The sequence below is a fragment of the Trachypithecus francoisi genome, unplaced genomic scaffold, assembly GCF_009764315.1.
Source record: "Trachypithecus francoisi isolate TF-2019V2 unplaced genomic scaffold, Tfra_2.0 Lachesis_group20, whole genome shotgun sequence".
NCBI classification, from domain to species: domain Eukaryota; kingdom Metazoa; phylum Chordata; class Mammalia; order Primates; family Cercopithecidae; genus Trachypithecus; species Trachypithecus francoisi.
This window is the reverse complement of record NW_022681466.1, coordinates 43,531,916-43,554,028: the sequence shown is the minus strand read 5'-3', so window position 1 is coordinate 43,554,028 and position 22,113 is coordinate 43,531,916. Positions and strand designations below refer to the sequence as shown.

General features: G+C 39.8%; 1 protein-coding gene across 5 annotated transcripts in view; it reads left to right on the top strand.

Annotated features, from left to right (window-relative positions):
* TANC2 (tetratricopeptide repeat, ankyrin repeat and coiled-coil containing 2) overlaps positions 1 to 22,113 on the top strand; it is a 476,614-nt gene that overhangs the window by 386,854 nt on the left and 67,647 nt on the right. For all 5 annotated transcript variants that reach the window (XM_033184063.1, XM_033184062.1, XM_033184061.1 and 2 more), the window contains 2 exons: positions 9,805 to 9,971; positions 13,608 to 14,215. In XM_033184063.1, coding sequence (XP_033039954.1) covers positions 9,805 to 9,971; positions 13,608 to 14,215 — 775 coding nt within the window. The remainder of the gene's footprint in view (positions 1 to 9,804; positions 9,972 to 13,607; positions 14,216 to 22,113) is intronic.

Below are 22,113 nucleotides of genomic sequence, written 5' to 3'. Positions count from 1 at the left end.
TCAATAATTACCTCATCCTGGTCTTTCCTGGCTCTCTAGTTTAGTGCTTTTTCCACATTATAACACACTTACAATATACTAAAACTTTGTATAGCATACTGGAATACAAATTTATAACTCCTCATTGCTGTACATGACTGGCCCTGAGGAGACAGCTCTGCCAAGCCTCAGATGTCCTGAGGGCTGAATTTTAAGTACACTTCTAAACCATTCATGGCACACCTGGTGGGGAAGTTCTTCCCCAGTCTCTCCAGTCTTCTAGATTTTATGTATTTCTTCCAGATAAAGTTTTATAAAGCACTTCTCTGATCACATAATTCCCCAATTCATAATCTACTGATTGCCTATTGCCTTCCAAATTAACTTTCAGTTCCTTGTTCTGACATTCAAGATGCTTGATGGCCAGCATCCAACCTACTTTTCAGCTTTATTATTCACTTATCCTTAGGAACCCTGTGTTTATGTGTAAACTAAAATATTCACTAGTCCTCAAATACTTCCCTAGATTTTCCCACCTGCATATATTTACTCATTATTTTCTTTCTTGATATACCTTCTTCTCACATCTCTGCCTATCAGAATTCCACCCATCTATCAAGGACCAGCTTAAATGCTGCCTCATTCATGAAATACCTACTGATCTACCTGCCCCTCCAGTCAGAAATGATGTCCTTCCAAATGACATTAGATCTTTTTTCAAAATATATATATGTATTTATGGTGTATAACACATAATGTATAACAAGAATTTTACATTTTATTATTAACATTTATTAAATATTTACCATATGCCAGATACACTTTGCAGTTTATAAGAATTACTTTTGTACCCCTCTGAGTAAATTGTATGTTATTGAAATTAGGAACTTTTGAAAATTCAACTTTTATCCTTCATAGTGGTTACCTCACCTTGAACATAGCAGGCATTTTAGGAAATACGTTTTGAACAGATAAATGAATATAGAAACTGCTCACATGTAGGAGCACCTTGAAAGAAGCACAGTGATACAAGGATCTACACCTTACAGCCAATTCAAGAAGACTATCCAAATGCTTGCAGTCAGCTCTAGATTCTCAACCATAAATCTTTTTTTTTTTTTTTTTTTTGAGACAGAGTCTCGCTCTGTCGCCCGGACTGGAGTGCAGTGGCCGGATCTCAGCTCACTGCAAGCTCCGCCTCCCGGGTTTACACCATTCTCCTGCTTCAGCCTCCGGAGTAGCTGGGACTACAGGCGCCCGCCACCTCGCCCGGCTAGTTTTTTGTATTTTTTAGTAGAGACGGGGTTTCACCATGTTAGCCAGGATGGTCTTGATTTCCTGACCTCGTGATCTGCCCGTCTCGGCCTCCCAAAGTGCTGGGATTACAGGCTTGAGCCACCGTGCCTGGCCCATATTTTTTATAATTTTGCTACAAGATATATCTGCTTCTCATTTAGGTGTCCATAACCGGCTTTAGCCATCTCTATTGATAAATACTGTTCTAAGTGAATTTAATTACTTCATTTTATGTCCATGTTTTTAACTCACCCTTAAATCACCATTATGAGCAATAGCGGGAAACACAATTTTCCAGCTGGAAATGCTAAAACTTACTAGAGTGACCAAAAGAAGTCGGGAAATAAAGAAGAATTTTTTTTTTAGAGATAGAACAAGCAAAGTGGTAGATATATAAGCAATAATATCAACAATTACATTACATGTAAATGGACTAAACACTTATGCTAAAAGGTAAAAACTGTCAGACTGGATAAAAAGCAAGACTCAACCATATGCAGTTTTTTAAATATAAAGACACAGATTGAAAGTAAAAGGATAGAGACTATATATATAAACATGGGGCGTAAGAAAGCTGGAGTGACTATAGTAATCTCAGACAGAGTAGACTTCAAGACGAGAAGTATTTCTAAAGAGGCATTTAATAAACATAAAAGGGCCAATTAATCAGGAACATGTATTCGATGTATATACCTAATAACAGAGGTTCAAAATTCGTGAGTCAAAAATAGACCAAATTAAAGAGATAAATATCTATAAGTCCCAACTACTCTGGAGACTGAGGCAGAACAATGTAATTAATGACTACCTAGTTATTTAATGTTTAGTGTGTTTTTATCCCACTAAACTATAAAAACTACATAACCATTGAAGACATAGCAGCTAATATGGTAACTGGAACATAAAAGGAATTTAAGCTAGGCTTGGTGGCTCATGCCTGTAATCCCAATGCTTTGGGAGGCCAAGGCAGGAGGATCACTTGTGCCTAGGATTCAAGACCAGCCTGGGCAACATAGCAAGTACCCATCTCAGCAACAACACCAGCAGGCATGGTGGTGCACAGTTGTAGTCCCAGCTGCTCAGGAGGCTGAGGCAGGAGGATCACTTGAGCCCAGGAGGTCAAGGCTGCAGTGAACCAGGATCATGCCACTGCACTCCAGCTTGGGTAACAGAGTGAGACCTGGTCTCAAAAAGAAAGAAAAAAGTTAAATCAGTGTAATTCATCATATTAACAGAATAAAGGAGAACATCCACATAATCATTTCAATAAATGTACAAAAGCCTTTGACAAAATACTACATCGGGGTCCCCAACCCCTGGGTCATGGATAGATATAGATCCATGGCCTGTTAGGAACCAGGCCACACAGCAGGAGGTAAGTGATGGGTACCGCCTGAGCTCTGCCTTCTGTCAGATCAGCTGCAGCATTAGATTCTTATAGGAGCACGAACCCTATTGTGAACTATGCATGCAAGGGATCTAGGTTGCACACTTCATCTGAGGCCTGATAATCTGAGGTGGAACAGTTTCATCCCTAAACCATCCTTTCCACCCTCCACCCCAGAAAAATGCTCTTCCATGAAACCGGTCCCTCCGAACTACACCAATTAGTGATAAAAACTGCACAAACTAGGAGGAGAAGGAAGTTTAGTCTGATAAAGGGCAACTCCAAAATACATGTAGTGAAATGTTGAATGCTTTTTCCCCTAAGGTCAAGAGCAAGACAAGAGTGTTCCTTCACTCTCACCACTTACATTCATCATTCCACTGGTGGTCCAGGCTAGTACAATAAGAAAATAAACAAGCATGCAAATAGTATAAAGATTGGAAAGGAAGAAGTAAAACTGTCTTTATTTGCAGACAACATAATTGTTTACCTTAGAAAACTCTAAGGAGTCTACCCAGAAAAAAGAAATCTGACTAGAACTGGTAAGCACAAAGCTTTAGGCTATAAAGTCAATATACAGATATTTCTATACTAACAACAAAATACTGAAAATGAAATTTTAAAACTACGTGACAGTTTTAAAACATGGCTACAAATTCTTTGACATTACTTCCACTAATAGTTCAACCTGGGTCCCCTCCCTTCGTAAGAGGGCAGGCTTGCAACTGCTTCAATGAACAGGATACTACAAAGTGATGCTATGTGACAGCTGAGAGAGGTCGCAAATAGCCATGCAGCTTCCATCTTGTTCACCAAAGCACTTGCTTTGGGAGGCATGTATTACCATGTATGGAGCCTGACTACCCTGAGTTCACCGTGCTGCAAAGCACAAACCACAGGGAGAGTTTAGTTGACTGTCCCAGTGCTCATTCCTGCCCTGCCACCAAACATACACATGAATAAGCCTCCAAATGATTCCAGCTTCCAACCCTCAGCCCCAGACATTCAGGTAACCGCTTGCTATTTGATATAGCATCAAATAAGTAGAATAAATACGATTTTCAGTAGCACCAAAAAATATCTAATACTTAAAAATAAATGTACAAAAGACGTGTAAGACATAGTGAAAGCACAGCAAAAATATTGCAGAGTGAAATTAAAGAACTTAGTCAGTGGAAGAGATATGCCATATATGTGGATTGGAAGATGCCAGTTTTTTCCTTAAACTATTCTATAAACATAATCCCAGCTGGTTGCAGTGGCCCATGCCTGTAATCCCAGCACTTTGGGAGGCTGAGGCAGGTGGATCACCTGAGGTTGGGAGTTCGAGACCAGCCTGACCAACATGGAGAAACCCTGTCTCTACTAAAAATATAAGATTTAGCCAGGCGTGGTGGCACATGCCTGTAATCCTAGCTACTCAGGAGGCTGAGGCAGGAGAATCGCTTTGAACCCAGGAGGTGGAGGTTGCGTTGACCCAAGATTGTGCCATTGCACTCCAGCCTGGGCAACAAGAGCGAAACTCCATCCCCCCCCACAAAAAAGAAAAAAAGAAAACATAATCCCAGCAGAATTTTTCTGTAAAAATGGACAACTTTTAGAAATGCAAAGTACCAAAAATAGCCAAAACATTCTGGAAGAAGAAAGTTGGAAGATAGGATCTGGTTTCAAAACTTGCAGAATTACAGATTACTATAATAGTCATGACAGTGATATGCTAGTAAATGTTTAACAACCAGCTCAGGGATGGGGGGCTGATTTGATGCTTAAACATTTAGCAATCAGCTCTCATGAGCCAGCCTGAGTCAGGTCCAAAATTCCACAGGCAGGATTGTATTCATGCAAGGATAGAAAATAGATCAATAGAACAGAATAGAGAATCCAGAAATAGATCCACATATGCAGTCAATTGATCTTCTCTAAGGTGCCAAGATAATTAGAGAATTCTTGTCATCAGATGGTACTGGAAGAGCTAGATAAATGTTTGGTGGGGGGAAATGAATCTCAATCCTTACTTCACACTATACACCAAAATTAATATGAGATGAATCACAAACCTAAATAGAAAAGTTGTATCTCTAAAGCTAATAGAGAAAACATAATATCTTCACACACTTGAAGTAAAGATTTCTTTAGGACATAAAGTATCACTAATCATATAAAAATGATGACAAATTAGACTTCATCAAACTTAAAAATATTTGCTCAACAAAAAATACCACTAACAAAAAGGAAAAGCAAGTCACCAAAGGGGAGGAAATATTCACTGTTTCCGTGTGTGAGACACAAAGCACTTGTATGTATCATACATGTAGAATGCAAACAATTCAGTTTTTACATGGACAAGCGATTTAAGACACTTTACAAAAGAAGATACATCAGCAGCCTACAAGCACATGAAAAAGTGGTTAACATGAGTAATCAGGGAGATGCAAATTAAAATTACAATGAGAATACCACTTCACACCCCACCCATTAGAATGGTTAAAATTAAAAAGCATGAACATCCAATGCTGGTAAGGATGAAAAACAAGTGGAACTCTCATACATTGCTGGTGGAACTATACAATAGTGCTACTACTTTGGAAAACTGTTTATCGGTTTCTTTTTTTTTTTGAGATAAGGTCTCTCACTCTGTTGCCCAAGCTGGAATGCTGTGGCATGATCACAGCTCACTGCAGCCTTGACCCCCTCGGCTCAAGCAATCTCCCACCTCAGCCTTCTGAGTAACCGGGGCTACAGGCACGTACCACCACATGTGGCTAATTTTTTTTTTTTTTAAGAGATGGGAGTCTTGCCATGTTGCCCAGGCTGGTCTCATACTCCTGGGCCCAAGCAGTTTCCCCACCTCAGCCTCTCAAAGTGCTGGGATTATAGGCATGAGCCACCTCACCCAGCCAACAGTTGCTTATAAAGTTAAATGTACATCTCCTTTATGACCAAGCAACTCTATTCCTACGTATTTACCCAAGAAAAATGAAAACATATGTCTGCAAAACACTTGTACAAGAATGTTTCTAGTAGCTTTATTCATAGTCATCCAAAACTGGAAACAGCCCGAATGTCCATCAACAGAATAGATAAATAAATTATAGTATATTCATTCAATTGAATACTTCTTAGTATTAAAAAGGAACAAAATAATAGTACACTCAATGTAGAAGAGTCTCAGAAACATGTTAAGCAAAAGAAGCAAGTGTCTGCAGTGATAGAAATCGGAACAGCGGTTTCCTACTGTGGACTGACTGGAGGGGAACCTAACAGAAATTTCCGGAATGATAGAAATGTTCTGTATTTTGATCACAGTGTTGCTTACATGAGTACATATAGCTGTCAAAACTTATCAAAGTGTATAGGTTAAGATCTTTGTAATTCACTATATATAAATTTTATTGCAATAATTTTAAAAATAGAGTTATTTTGTAAAGGTAGTTGGAGTTTTTTCAATGGAAAACACTTTCAATTTAGAGTTAGAAGCTAGATTTCAAATTATGTATTTTCTTTGAAAAATGAGTCAATATTTTTCACAGTACTTTAAAGTTCCACAAGTACAGTGATTAAAATACATACACACACGCACACCCACATGCTCATGTGAAACAAACGAAAAAGTTTTGAAGTTTCTCAGTACACTTTTGCTTTAGCTGCCAATATGAAATGAAAGGAGACACAAATTGTTTTGTTTTGTTTTGTTTTGTTTTGTTGGGACAGGGTCTCACTCTTGTCACGCAGGCTGGAGTACAGTGACAAGATTATAGCTCACAGCAGCCTTGACCTCTTGAGCCCAAGCGATCCTCCTGCCTTAGTAACTAGGACTACAGAAGCGCACCATCATACTTGGCTAATTATTTTCTATTTTTTGTAAAGATAGTGTCTCACGATGTTGCCCAGGCTGATCTGGAACTCCTGGACTCAAGCCATCCTCCCACCTCAGCCTCCCAAAGTGTTGGGATTACAGATGTGAGCCACCAGCCTCAGCTGAGACACTAATTTGTTACCACACTGAAGGAAAGATAACTCAGATATTATGTAAAGCTTTTCAGAACAAAGATATTGTCTAATATGAGTCTTCTTTTTCACTTTCAACAATTCCTATATATATATACCACTAAAAGAATCTCGTGCGCCAGGATTCAGTTCTGACTTCAGTACTAGCTACTATCTCTTCTCTTGCAGTCTCTGTAATTCTTATTTCTCTCAGGCACCTAGGTAGAGTCTTACAGTGAAACTACTAAGGAAGAAAGTTCACATATTTGTTAGGAACACATGTAAGTGGAGGCAGTGGGGAATCCCTGGTGAATGTGTATTTACAAGGGTTTAAAAATAAGAATTTTAAAGGGCTTGGGAAACCTTTTTAGTGACTTGTCACCTAGAGTAGTGGCTCCTAAGCACCAGTCCATTTAAAGTTTTTAGTTAGTCCATGACAGAATACGAAAATAGGAACAACTCAGAATTTGTATGGATGTAGATATAATGTAGTTTTCCATATGTATGTATGTAAAGATTAGATAATGTCCCTCCTACTTTTTTAATGTTAAAATCCTTTTTATTCTATGAAATAGTGGTGATCGTGGATGGTAATTATATTTTATATGTTCTTACATGGCAAAATATGAAGCAACAATCCTTTGTTAGTCGCCAATTTATTTTTTTTTTTGTAGATTTTTTTAAGCTACTTATTTAAAGTAGTACTCTAAATACAGAAATTTGAATGAGAACATACTGAAGCATTCTTGTAGGCTGGTTGCATTTGAAAGTCAAAATCTAAAGACCATTAATATCTCACCTCTTAAATTTATAATTGAGAAACCTTATCATTTAGCAAAGGAAAATGAATTATTTTAGGAACAGTTCTCATTGTTTTACAGTATTAGTAGCATTAGGAAATTATTTGCATTTATTGTTCTGAATCCTAAAAATTATGATATCCTTAGATAAATATGCCCTCCTTACTTCCTAAATGATGAAATTTTTTTGACACCTACATTAGTAGGTGACTTGTAAGTAATTCCTTCGAAACAGGGGAAATCTCAAAAAAAAATAATAACCAGAATTTAGAAGAATAAAATTAACTTTATTAAGGGGGAAGGCAAGTACCCCCTTTTAAAAAGAAAAAATGATATATTATCTGCTTTACTCATGGGCTTAATCTACTAAGAATTTATGCAAATGAAAATAATTTTATTAGCAAATGAATTATTCATTCATTAAAATGTGTGGACCATAATTTAGTATACATTACTGATCTTCATGCTTGAGAATGTGTTTGCAATGATTTCCCAAAGAAAATCTCAACAAATGCATTATCATCAGCTGATTTCTCTACTGGAAGACCATGACTTTCTTATGAAGGAACCTGGTTGAAGTTATTAAAGGAGATGTAATTGAAGGGCGGGGACAATGGTGTGCTGGTAAATTTTTAACAGCCACCTGGGAGAGGAGGGCTGATTTGTAATATTTGCCAATTTTTATTATGTAAATATTCCCACCATAGACAATTCCAAGCTACCAGCTGTTTAACAATCAGAGCTTGAAAATATTGCAGTGGGCTCTCCTGAACCAGTACAGGGATAGATAGCTCCAGCACAGTGAGTGATACTAGCTGATGGTGCTTAGCTAGGCAGAATGCATGTAGAAAATTCCTCTATGGAAATTAAAGGCACAGTTAAGCTTAAGGGAGCCAGAGCCTTCAAAATCAAGAACATAACACCCCCCCCCCAGTTGTTTGAGTAAATCCCAGTTAGTTCCAAGCAACTCCTCTTTCTTCCTTAATACTTTGCACTACCTGAAGGAATTTCATGTTTTCTTAGTGCTTCATCATCCAGAATACCATTCCATTAGTAGCGATTGTTAATAGAGCTGGAATCCTTAGTTCATTTCACTCCCTAAAAACTTGACAGATGAAAGTAATTGTTAAAACTCTTCATAATCTGAGAACTGACTTACAGTATTTTGGATATTGAAATTAAATCTCTTTTACAAAGTTTATGTTTTAGGAGAAAAATAATAAGGGCTTATTAATCATTGCAAAAGATCTGTATAGTTTCAAATATGGAAACAAAATAGCATGTTCAGTTTCAATTGGTCTTGACTTTCAAAGGCAGGAAGAGCCAATTTTGTACACAAGTCCATAGACATTTTCTTCTGTCCTCAGCTTCATCTTCTTTTTGCTCCTCAGATAAAACCTGTTTCTCACTCCAGGTATGACTGCTTGCCCTCTTCCCTCTGCTTTCCCCCTTTCAGAGCCTGTGAGATCCTACTAACCAATAACTTTTACTTGTTGTTCACAATTCACTTAGACTAAAATGTTCTTTCAGTGTGGAAATTTTTTAATCTCTTGACTGTTCAACCAAGAAACAATAAGCATTTAGCTAGTGCAAAAGCCTGAAATCTTACCAAGCTGCTTTGTCAGCCTAGCCTTAAACTGATTTTGTCAGTGCGGGATCATGTGGAGTACAAGAGAGAACTGGACACAAACATAGCTGATGCTTGTCTTTACCACTTGACTCCTCCACCTTTTGGAAGATCACGCAAGGGACTGGTCTCATTGCGGCTATGTTAGCTATAGTCTAGGAAGCTGCTAGGGTGTTGGGATCTAGCCTACCTGGTTCAGCTCTATTGCCTGGGATTCCTTCCCTCTGTTACTCTGTCTCTTCCCACTACACATTTACATTCACATGCAGTCCTATATGCTGCTTTAGACTTTACAGAAACCTTTTGGGGACATTCCCAAAAGAACATATGATACTATTCTCTTTAATGCTATCAGATAGAAAAAAAAAAAAACAGAACACATTTTACTCAGCTTTTTCATTGTGTAAGAGAAAAATGACTTCCCATGTGCAAATTTTCTTAACTCCAATATTCAGGCTGCCTTACAATTATTAATATGGAGATTTCTGAAAATAATGATATATATACTCGTATGTGACAAAAGCCTTCACACCTGATTAAAAGCAAAATGAATTTACGAAGTGAATTTTTCCATGCCTATAGAATAAATTATGTACCCTGAGCATTCACTAAACACATGACAAGCCTTTTCTAATATTTTGTTCCAAAGAAATATGTGATCAAAGATCCAGTAAGAACTCATTTATCCGCTTGGTAATTATTAAGTAATTTGTTTCTTTCTATCTCAGAGAGAAAAATCCCAGATGAAGATTTCATCATTTTAATTGATGGATTAAATGAAGCAGAATTTCACAAACCGGATTATGGGGATACAATTGTATCGTTTCTGAGTAAAATGATCGGAAAGTTTCCTTCTTGGCTCAAACTAATTGTAACAGTTAGGACCAGTTTACAGGTATGTGTTTGTTTGCTTTTAAACTGTAAATGATTCCTCTTGGAAAGAACTTAGACTGAAAGAGTTCTAGGTCCTAGTTTCCTAAACCTCTACTATGTCCTAGAGCATTAGGAAGAATAATTCCCAAAGAATTAGTCTAATATTTTGAGAGATATGATCTTGAAAGAACATTCTTTGTACATTACTCTCAAATTCCCATTCCTACTGCTCTGGATGAGGTTTGATAAAATGTTCCTCAAAATAGCATGAAAAGAAAATCAATTTTTCTAGACTGTTCTGAGGACAGCGGTGTAAAGATGATCTCTAACACTTGAACTTTCATTTAACATTTTTTAATCATTTAATGCTATGCAAAATTCAGTTCAGTCTACACCCTAGAATCAGATCTTCTGGTTCCTCCCTCTGCTTCTACTTAACAACTCTTCTATAGCATGAATATGGACTTTCTTCTATATCTGTCCTCCTCTAACAAAAATTGGCAATATTAGGGCTTTAGATTAAATTTACTACAAATGAGAGATAAGTTTTGTTTTTTCTAATTACTTTCCCTGCTCACTCACTGGTCACTTAATGACCTGGAAGAGGGACCAGGAATGTGAGACTGAGCCTGTAAAAATATATGAGCTAAAGATAAATGACTCTACTTTCCCCAGCATTCTCATTGTAGCTGAGTTGGTGTCCCATTCTTTACATATTCACACTTGGTTTGGAACAGTGTTTCTCATTCTTTTTATAAAAATTATTTCCTTCTCTGATGAATATTAAAATCTCAAACATTATATACTCATCTCACTATTTGGATGCAGCCCCCATGTCATAAGCGCTAAGGTACAGAAAGTAGACTGTACATTTAAGTCCCTCCTTTCCCCCTCTGCCAGGCACTTAGCATTATTTCTATATATTGACCAATTAGCATTACTGTCTTCTATGATGAGAAACTATATTTCTAATCCTGGCCACCACCTTACAGATATTTATTATTAATCTCAAAGTAATTTGAGCTAAAGGATATGGATAAATCAATATAAACCCATCTTTACAACTGAAAATTATATAACCTATCATTATTAGTAGCTTGATGGTTAAAAATGAAAAATGAACGAAAGAAACCTCCAGGAATGTAATCTCTGACTGCTTTACCAAATGGATGCTTTGGAGATGTTATCCTCATACATATTCTCACATAATATCATGTGCAGTCTCAAGAGAAATTGTGTTTCTGGGTAGAGTAGGTGACTTTAATTTTTCACCTGTGCCAACAGAAAAAGTACTTCAACTAAGAATTTTTAAAAATTATTTCTTTTCTGATAGTGAAATAATTTATAGGTTTTAGAAAATGAACATTTATATTTTATCATCATTATTTCCACAAACATTTCTTACATACTGAAGAATATTTCAGGGACTATTCTAAGGGCTGGAGATTGAAAATGAACAAGACAGGCAATATTCCCATCCTCCTAAAGCTTATATTTTAGTAAGGAACAAAAAAAAAAAATGAGCAAAAAATTAAACGTATACTAAAATTACAGGTAGTGTTAAGTGCTATGAAGAAAAACAAAATAGGATGGAGGGATAACTTGGTAATACTTGTTTTAGATAGCATATATAGGAAAGGCCTCTCCTTTAAAAGTGATGAGATCTGATCTGCCTTTTTTAAAGATTTCTGTCAACTGGCTGTCTACATAATAAAATGTAAGGGATAAAGAGTCGAAGCAGAAGTATAGGTAAAAGGTAATGGTGGCTTAGACTAGAGTGGTAATGATGGGGCCCATGTGAAATGGTCATATTTCGATGGACTGTATTTTGAAGGAGAGTCAAAGGACTTGATGATGGGCTGAATGTGGGTGTCAGCAAGAGAGACGACTCAAGAATGAATCCTGGGCCGGGCGCGGTGGCTCACACCTGTAATCCCAGCACTTTGGGAGGCCGAGGCAGGCAGATCACAAGGTCAGGAGATCGAGACCACAGTGAAACCCCATCTCTACTAAAAATACAAAAAATTAGCCGGGCACGGTGGCGGGCGCCTGTAGTCCCAGCTACTGAGGAGGCTGAGGCAGGAGAATGGCGTGAACCCAGGAGACAGAGCTTGCAGTGAGCTGAGATCCAGCCACTGCACTCCAGCCTGGGCGACAGAGCGAGACTCTCTCAAAAAAAAAAAAAAAAAAGAATGAATCCTTGGTATGTTGTGAGCAAATGGGTGAATGATGATTTGAGGACAATAGAAAGATCACAGATACCTTCTAGACTTTGGTGGTAGGGTCAGTGGTAATGCCATTTATTGACATGGGGTGAGTTTTGTGGCGGAAGACAAAATTAAGAAATTCTGGTTTGGTCACATTGTCTATGAAATACCCAAATGTAAATGTTGAGTAGACAGATACAAGATGGGACTCAGGAGAGATAACTAAGCTAGAAACATAAAGTTAGGCATGTGCCACATATAGATGATATTTAGCACCACGGGACTAAAGAATCTATTGATGGGAGTGAGAATGGCTAGAGAAGAGAAAAGAACAGAGCCCAGAGGCCTGGGTGAGCTGGGAAATGAAAAAGGAGCCAGCAAAAAAGGGAGGGTAAAAGTGGCCAGTGTGCTGAGAGAGAAAAGAGGGGGACATTCTCTGGGAGCAAGCTGCAGAAAGTCACTCCAGAAAAAGTGCATCAGGGTGAGATCTGTTGTGTCAAACATTGCTGAGAGGTTCAGGAAGATGAGAACTGGAACTCTATTATTGGATTTGGCAAAGCGAAAGTTACTGATGCCTTTGACGTGAACCATTTCAGTGAGGTGGTGGGGGTGTAGCCTGATTGGAACAAATGGAGGAGAGAATGGGAAGGAAAGAATTATAAATAGCAAATAGAGAAAACTTCTGCAAAAAGTGGGAACAGATACAGGGTGGTAGCTGGAAGGAAGAATATGGAGTTTATGTCTGTGTGACCCAGCTGAGAAGAAACAGATGCAGAAGAGAGAATGGGTACTCACAGGAGCAAAGTCCATGAGTTGGTAAGAAAGGATGGAATCCAGTGCATAGGAGTAGCCACAAAGCCATATCACCTTCCCCCAATGGAATTTCCAGCAGATTACCAAGGTGCCAAGCTTCCTGATGTTAGAAGTGTACCTTTCAACTGAGGTATCTCCAGAAGGCCCACATTTAAATGTAGTCATTTTATACATCTGTGTTGTGTGGGAAATTTTTTTTAATAGTCATTTTATTAGGAGGGTTAGAAAGCCAAGTTTTTCTAAGTCATTCTTCGAATCCTTATACATTTCTGTTACTGACTTGTACTTGGCATTATGCCCTGGTTTACACTGAGAAAAATTACAGCAAAAGAGTTACACAGCACTTCATTTTCTATTTATTTCAGGAGTGTTGTTTAGAATAATGATCATGAAATCACTCCAAAAGCACCCTTTACAAAGACCCATTAAAAAATGTATCTTAAGTCTCAATGTTAGGAGAAGTTGTGTCCCTTCTATGCAACTAATTTTTTTTACTTTATGGATACTAATACTTGATCATGTTTCTCTGTTTGGCCACTTCAACGTTCAGAATAAATTTGTGAACCTCATAGTTTATCACAAGAGTTAGGGGAAACTGAAGGTCTTTTTGTCTCTTTCTCTCTCTCCATCTGTTTTAGGAAATTACCAAGCTGCTGCCTTTCCATAGGATATTTTTGGATCGACTAGAAGAGAATGAAGCCATCGACCAGGACCTGCAGGCTTACATCCTGCACCGGATACACAGCAGCTCAGAGATCCAGAATAACATTTCACTTAATGGCAAAATGGACAATACTACATTTGGCAAACTCAGTTCTCATCTCAAGACCCTCAGTCAAGGGTCCTATCTATATCTGAAACTCACCTTTGACCTCATAGAGAAAGGCTACCTAGTGTTAAAGAGCTCTAGCTACAAAGTAGTTCCTGTTTCACTCTCAGAGGTTTACTTACTCCAATGCAATATGAAGTTTCCAACCCAGTCTTCCTTTGACCGGGTGATGCCTCTCCTGAATGTGGCAGTGGCCTCTCTCCACCCACTGACTGATGAGCATATCTTCCAGGCCATCAATGCTGGGAGCATTGAAGGCACACTAGAATGGGAGGATTTTCAGCAGAGAATGGAGAATCTCTCCATGTTCCTAATCAAGCGCAGAGACATGACTCGTATGTTTGTACATCCTTCTTTTCGAGAATGGCTTATCTGGAGAGAAGAAGGAGAGAAAACCAAATTTCTCTGTGATCCCAGGTAAGACACCGATCTGTGATAAGCAGTTCTGAGCCTGTTTTCTTTTTACTGCATAGAGTGTGAGTATTGAAAGTAGAGGTGTTCTTCATTGAACATTTCACATAGAAGAGACATCATCTGTGTTTCTTCTCAAGGCAAGACTATAATGAGGTTAACTAATTTATTGTTTTACAGTGTTATTTCCTTAAGACTCAACATCTGCATAGATATAATGCTACCCTACATTCCTATGTTTTTCTAAATAATTTTCACTGACCCCACAGGGTTCACAGGCTATAATTAAATTAGCCATTTAATGGACTTCCTCAGTATTATTATTTTGATATGAAGAAAGAATTGATACATTGTTCATCTCTTTGACTTAGAGCAGAATCATTTCAAAATTTTTATTGCCCTTTTAAAATACTTTATCGTTATTAAAGTTTCCAATGACTAAATCCATTAAGGTCCAGCCAATGCTAAACTTTATACTAGAAAATAGAATCTTAAACCTCCTAGCTGAAAAAGATTTGAAGAGTTCAGCTGGTCTATCCATGCTGCCTTTAGATACGTAAGGTGTCATTATCTCCATTTTGCTATAAAGGCCTTAAGATGCTGAATCAACTTGCACAAAGTCATAAAGTTAATACGTGGGAGAAGGGAGAGGGCATGTACCAGAATAGGGATGGCAAGTGCATGATATATCCTGCCACTCCCCTACTCCACACATGCAGCAGGGTCACTGATTTACCCCAGCACTGTTTCCCAATGAGCTTCAACCTGACTTGAGAATCTTTCTCAACTCAAACCAGCCTAGATATGAAACTGTTTCCCTTTTTATTGCATGAAACCTACTTCTCTGGCATCCTGGTGGGGGTGTCCTTTTACTCCTTTGTACTAACATTTTTAAAGCAGTATTCCTTTAATAAAGTTGGTGTTTTCAAAAGCCGGGTTTATTACTGACTTCATGGAAACAAAGAAGACACCAACAACGTAGCTGGCAAATGCAGAGCTTACTTTGGCTCAAAAAGAAGAGGCCAGATTTGACTATGCCTCACATGTGACTCATCAGAAAGAATAAAACTCTGTGTTCATGCTGGGGTTTTATTGCCCTTCACCGTGTCCTTCACCAGGCCTTATTAGAGACAACTGTACTGTGGGCATGCTGCTCAGCCTACTCCATGCTGATTCATCAGAAAATTAGTTCCAGATTATGATGAAGATATTAAGCCAGGCAATAGACTTTGTAGTATTTTCCCAGAGAGAGAAGCTTTTTTAAAGAAACATGCTGTAATGGAAAGAACATAAACTCTTGAGTCAAATTACCTGCATATAAATTCTGCCTCTTCTAAGAACTCTGACCTTTGGAAAAAGTTACATAGTGTTTCTAAGACTTAGTTTTCTTATCTACATAAGAGCAATAATAATGCCTTTTTTCTAGAGTTGTTGAGAAGTTAAATGAGGTCATATAATATGATGCCTAGAATAGTACAGAGTAAAAGAAGCATTCGGGGTATGTTCTTTTTCCTCCCCTCACCCTGCAGTAATAGACCCTTCTGGTGTAACTTAGTTAAATCCTGTGGCTAATCGGATAGCGACAGCCATCTTCTGCTATTGTCATTTTGGAGCACAAGATTTTAAAAAGAAACAGTGAAAACAGTCCGAGTCCCTTCTGTGAATTGTATGGTGTTCCCAAAAGGATTTTACTATAAATCCTACTAGAGCTGTTGTCAATATTTAATACACAGAACTGGCAACTACATATATAGGAAAAAGAAACTAATGTAGAATTGCCTAATAAACGCTTTGAGATCAGTTCCCAGAGAAACTTTGCTAGCTGACCTTAGATCCTGGGACATCTTAGAGGGTTGAAAGCTGAGGTCCAAGGAAACCAGAGTTCCACTGAATTAATAGTATCCCTACAACAGATGAAATCCCCGGGGACTCTCAAAAGAGAAAATATGGCTTTTATACAGCCATATCATGACTATACAGGCTTGCCTTCTCAACATTGCCTATTATCTAGGAGTTTTGCAGCAACCAGCTAATGCACTGGGACAAGAAGAGCAGGTACTTCCAGCTTCAAATCTGGTATAGTTCGTTCCCTGGTGATTGAATAACATGGCTGCTGAGAGATCATCTTATTTCACTTAATGGCAGAGACTAAAACTGTAAACAGTACCAGGAGTTATCAGAAAAAGCCTTCTTAGATTTCATTTCAGTTGGAATTCAGCCCCCTCCCCAGCAAAGGCTGGCACCAACCTTGTTACTAAAGTACTGAAGTATTGATCTCAGTGCTTAAGGCTCCCTAGGTCAATGAAATGGAAATTCACTAAGAATTTAATGCTATTGGCAAAGCCCAAGCTGGTCTTTCAAAGCAGCTGGCTGCACTTGTTTTCCATGTCAGGCAGGTCTTATTAGCAGGACTCCAGGCAGCATTTGTCTCTGTGGCCTTCAGCCTCCACTTCTTGCACATTCTTTCCCCTTCTGTTCTCTACTTTCTCTCCAGCTTCTGTCTAAAGCATCTAATGTATTTCAGTAGATCAGAGAAGACCAATTCAGTGCCTCTGAAATCACACCAGGTAAGCCAGTGCCTGATATGTATATCTCTGCGGCGTAAGGAGAGTTTCCAGAGGCAACACAACGTTCTTATCCTTTCTAGTCCATTTTCCTGGGCTTTCAGCACTCAGTTGTTCATCCTGAACTTGTTGACCTTATTCAGAAGTTAGATATAGATGCAAACATTCTACTGATGCCAAAAAGTAGTCGATCTTCTCCTGAAATAGGCTACCCAAGCCTGAGCTGAAAAAGAGTCAGTAATTGACAAAAGCTGGAAACAGGAAATAGCAGAGCCAGAGGTTAATGCTACAGCTGAGATTGAGTTTTCATTATTTTGAATACCAGACTGCTTATTGTCTCAGAATCTGGGCAAGGACTTGACCTACCAGAGAGAATGACCTAATGTTACATAGACGTATCATTGTCATAGAAATAAATGAGTAACAAGGTGAGTAGGGTGAGAGAGAGAGAGAGAGAGAGAGTGTGTGTGTGTGTTTGTGTGTTTATGTGTGTGTGTGTGTGTTTATCAAACTGTAAGCAGAGTATCACTGAAGAATCTTTTAGATTTGCAGTTTAGGTAAAATATGCCCCTTGAAGCAATCACAAACCTTAGAACACACCACCTCATTCTGCTCTCTGTTTCCCACTGTTCATCGCTGTCAGCCTTCTGACATACCCTGAACTTAATCTGTCCTATGTTTTCGTCCCTTGGGCACTGAGATATCAGATTAACTCACTAATTTAATAAGCAAATCCCTGCTATTACGCTAATAGTAGAGAGATGGAAAACCTATTTGAGGCAACTTGTGCGTTTAAAATAAGACGTTTGAGAGAAGTAGTCATCGGCCTTTGTTAGACAACCTTTTAGTGACTCTGATAGTAGAAATTTATGGCTGATAGAGTAGACAGTCGTAGCTACCAGCCTTGTGGTGCTGTCCAGTTACTGCTTAATATTTTTAGATCGCTTTAGGCTCGCCCTGAATAAATCTCCACTCTTTGTTCTGTTTCTGTTCCTCATTATCTCAATTTTTATGGTATCTAGCTTTCCGTTCCATAGGAACAGCTCTCCGATTAGTATTTGTGTGTGTGTGTGTGTGTGTGTGTAAGATTTTAACAGATTAGAAGACTCTCCTGCCTTATTATGTTTGTATTTTTGTGGGGTTTGTTTGTTTTAATTTTTTGAGACAGTATCTCAGTCACTCAGGCTGGAGTGCAGTGGCGCAGTCATGGCTCACTGAAGTCTCAACCTCCTGGGCTCTGGCAGTCCTCCTGCCTTAGCCTCCTGTGTAGCTGTGACCGCAGGCACATGCCACCATGCCTAATGCTTTTTATTTGTAGAGACAGGGTCTTACTATGTTGCCCATGCTGGTCTCAAATTCAAATTCAAGCGATCCACCCACCTTGTCCTCCCAAAGTGCTGGGATTACAGGGATGAGCCACTGCACCCAGCATTTCTTTCTTTTTTTTTTTTCCCTGAGACAGAGTCTTACCCTGTCACCCAGGCTGGAGTGCAATGATGCGATTTCGGCTCACTGCAACCTCTGCCTCCTGGGTTCAAGCAATTCTCCTGCCTCAGCCTCACAAGTAGCTGGGATATTACAGGTGCCTGCCACCTCACCCAGCTAACTTTTTTGTATTTTTGGTAGAGATGGGGTTTCACCAATTTGGTCAGGCTGGTCTCGAACTCCTGACCTCAAATGATCTGCCCACTTTGGCCTCCCAAAGTGCTAGGATTACAGGCATAAACCACCGTGCCCAGCCCAGCCAGCCTTATTTTTAAATGTTTGAATAAAATACAGGAAGCTTGTTGTGAACTTCATGTAATGAGTATTGAGTTGATACAACCTAATGAGGTTGTGATGTGGGAGCCTAAGGTTGTGGTGTGGGAGCCTAATTTGGTTTGACCTGATTTCCTCAAATTAAAAGCAGCAAATCCTGTGATGAATGGAAAGAGAAAAGGCGACACAAATCCTACCTATACCATGGGATAGTTGAGTACTCACTTGATTCTTTACGACCAGAATTGATGGCTTATAATAAGTGGTTTGTTGAGATTTTTCCTAACTTATTTGACCTTATTAGTGAGTGAATTACACGTTGGAGACTTGATGCTCTAAAATCCATTGCCACAAAACAGGGTGTCAGAGAACAAGCAGTTTGTCTAAGGAAAAAGAGAAGGCATCCTCCCCAAAGTGGAAAGTAACTGTGCCAGAGGTCTGTATAACAGGGCTTCTTACAGAATAGATGGGGCTGAAATGACTACAGAATAAATGGTGACTTGAAGTTTGTGTTGATTTTGTTTTTTTGATCCAAATATGAGCCTCCAAGCAGATGACATTTAACCTTACCCTCACTGAAACACAAATTCAAGGTCACTGCTCCTGATAGCCATTGCAGGCTCCCAGAGCAGACCCTTAAACTGGAGGATGGGTTCTGCTTTCTCAAAGCATTAGGAGAGAATTCAGCAAAATGATGAAGCATGGGAAGAAAAAAGGGTCTCTTAAAACTAAGTCAACCCTTAGGAGGCTTGGAAGAGTTAAAGCAGAGAGAAGAGAATATACCAGACATCTTTTATTCTCACTTTCAGTTTTGTTTTTTTTTTAATTTTTGTGGGTGTGTGTGTGCGCGTGCATGTATATATATGTACATATATGTGTGTGTGTGTATATATATGGTTACATGAGCTATTTTGATATAGGCATGCAATGTGTAATAATCACATCAGGGTAAATAATATATCCATCACCTCAAGCAGTTATCCTTTATGTTTCACACAATCCATTTATACTCTTTTAGTTATTTTTAAATGTTTGATTAAATTATTTTTTACTATAGTCACCCTGTTGTGCTAGCAAATACTAGGTCTTATTTATTCTTTTATGTTTTGTATCCATTAGCCATGACCCCTCTTTCCACCAACCCCTCCCCAGCCCTGACTACCCTTCCTAGCTGGTAACCATCCCCTAGTCTCTGTCTCCATGAGTTCAATTATTTTAATTTTTAGCTCCGACAGATAAGTGAGAACACGCAACGTTTGTCTTTCTGTTCCTGGCTTATTTCACTTAACGTAATGACTCCAGTTCCATCCATGTTGTTGTAGATGACAAGGTCTCGTTCTTTTTTATGGCTGAATAGTACTCCACTGTGTATATGCACCACATTTTGTTTATCCATTTATCTGTTAGTGGACACTTACTTCCAAATCTTGGCTATTGTGAGTAGTGCTGCAACAAACACGGAACTGCAGATATCTCTTCAATATACTGATTTCCTTTCTTTTGGGTATATACACAGGACCAGGATTGCTGGATCATATGGTAGTGTCGCAGGATCCTTGGGGTGTTGCTTTGCTAGCCAGAAACCTGTGACTGGCAGCACCTTCTGCCTTGAGTATTGCTCACGCCCTTTGGGCTCATTCTGCATACTCAGCTCAGCAGGCTGCGCTCAACTCATGCTACTGGCCCAGATCCCACACCTCCCAAGGGTGAACCAGGCATGGAACAGTGAGGGGTGTGTGGGCAAGAGAGCTCAGGGTCCAGCCACTGCACAACCAGGCACACTGGCTGCTGCAATGGGGCAGGCAACTCCAGGCACCAGCACAGGTGCCAGCTGCATGTGAGGCTGCAGTTGTACCAAACGTGTTGCATGTGGCTTCCACTGCAGGCCGTCTGGACAAGGGGAAATGCGGTGGCGCCTGGAAACTTGGAGACGCCAGGAACCGCAGAGCCCAAAGAGGGTGTCACAGCCGTGGCTCAGGGAGTGCCTGGGTCGGACTTCTCAAAGAACTGCAGCTCTTCTCTCCTCATCGTCCACCATGTGGCAAGCAGTGGGGCATGTTTCAGCCCTGTTAGTGTTACAGCTCTTTCAGTCCTGCCATTCAGCAGGTCCTGAGATCTTGACCTGCATCCAGGAAGAATGATGTACATGTACAACTGGAGATCCAAAGTGGGAAGCTCCTTTCTGCAAGCAGGTCATCCCTGCAAGTGTCCAGTTCTCACGAGAGAGGAGACCAGGATTGAGTAGCTCCTATGCACAGGCAGGTTGTCCTGACAAGTGTACAACCCTCAGCAGAGAGGAGACCTGGAATGGGTAGCTCTACAGGCAGGTTGTCCCATCGAGTGTTCAGCCCTCAGGGGAGAGGAGACATGGAGTGGGTAGCCCCTGTCTGCAGGCAGGTTGTCTCATCTCCGTGAGTTTGGCTGAGTCCAGAGTTTTTATGGGTTTCAGAAGGGAGGACATGCATGCTAATTGGTTCATGGGCAGGCCTGGAAAAAGCACCATAAGTTCTCACTCAGGGCCATGGACTCCACCCAGAACTGACAGCCCAGTCCCCATGCTTCAGGCCATTTCTGTCCTGAAAGTGAGGCTTCAGTGGGGACCCCCTTTCCACCCAGGAGCCTGTCTGCCTCCTGCCACCATCAGTCATGTGATTCATGGCACCCAGGCTGTTCGTGCCAAGAGGCACCTGCAGGCCTGCACCAAGCCACGCTCAGCCTACCCTCTGCCTCCCTCCCATGCTCGTCAGCACCCAAAGTCCAGAGGGGACTGAGGCAGCATGGGGCTGGCGTGTCAATACTGCCCTGAACACACATACACCTGGCCGGGTCACAACAGTGCCCAGCCTCAGCCTCAACTTTGCTCCGAAATCAGAGTGGGTGCTGGGAGCAGAGAGAGACCAAGTAGAAAGAGCTGACACTTCTGAGTCTGCAGGGGTAGGGGGATCCTCCAGGAGCACAAGGATGCCCAGGTCTGCAGCCATGGCTGGGCAGGGCTCCCACCCTGACAACTTAGGAGGGAGCAGGGCTCCTGCCTGTTTACAGCTCCCCCTAGACTCTATTTATAGTTTTTTTAGTAACCTCCAAACTGTTCTCCATATTGATTGCACTAATTTACATTCCCACCAACAGCATACACGGGTTCCCTTTTCTCCACATCCTTCCCAGCATTTGTTATTGCCTGTCTTTTGGATAAAAGCCCTTTTAACTGGAATGAGATGATATCTCATGGTAGTTTTCATTTGCATTTCTCTGATGATCATGATCATATACCAGTTTGCCATTTGTATGTCTTCTTTTAAGAAATGTCTATTCAGATCTTTTGCCCATTTTTAAATCATATTGTTAGATTTTTTCCTATAGAGTTGTTTGAGCTCTTTATGTATTCTGGTTATTAACCCCTTGTCAGATGGGTAGTTTGCAAGTATTTTATTCCATTCTATGGGTTGTCTCTTCATTTTGTTGTTTCCTTCCTTTGCTGTGCAGAAGCTTTGTAACTTGATGAGGTCCCATTTGTCCATTTTTGCTTTGCTTGTCTGTGCCTTTGGGATATTACTCAAGAAGTGTTTGCCCAGACCACTATGT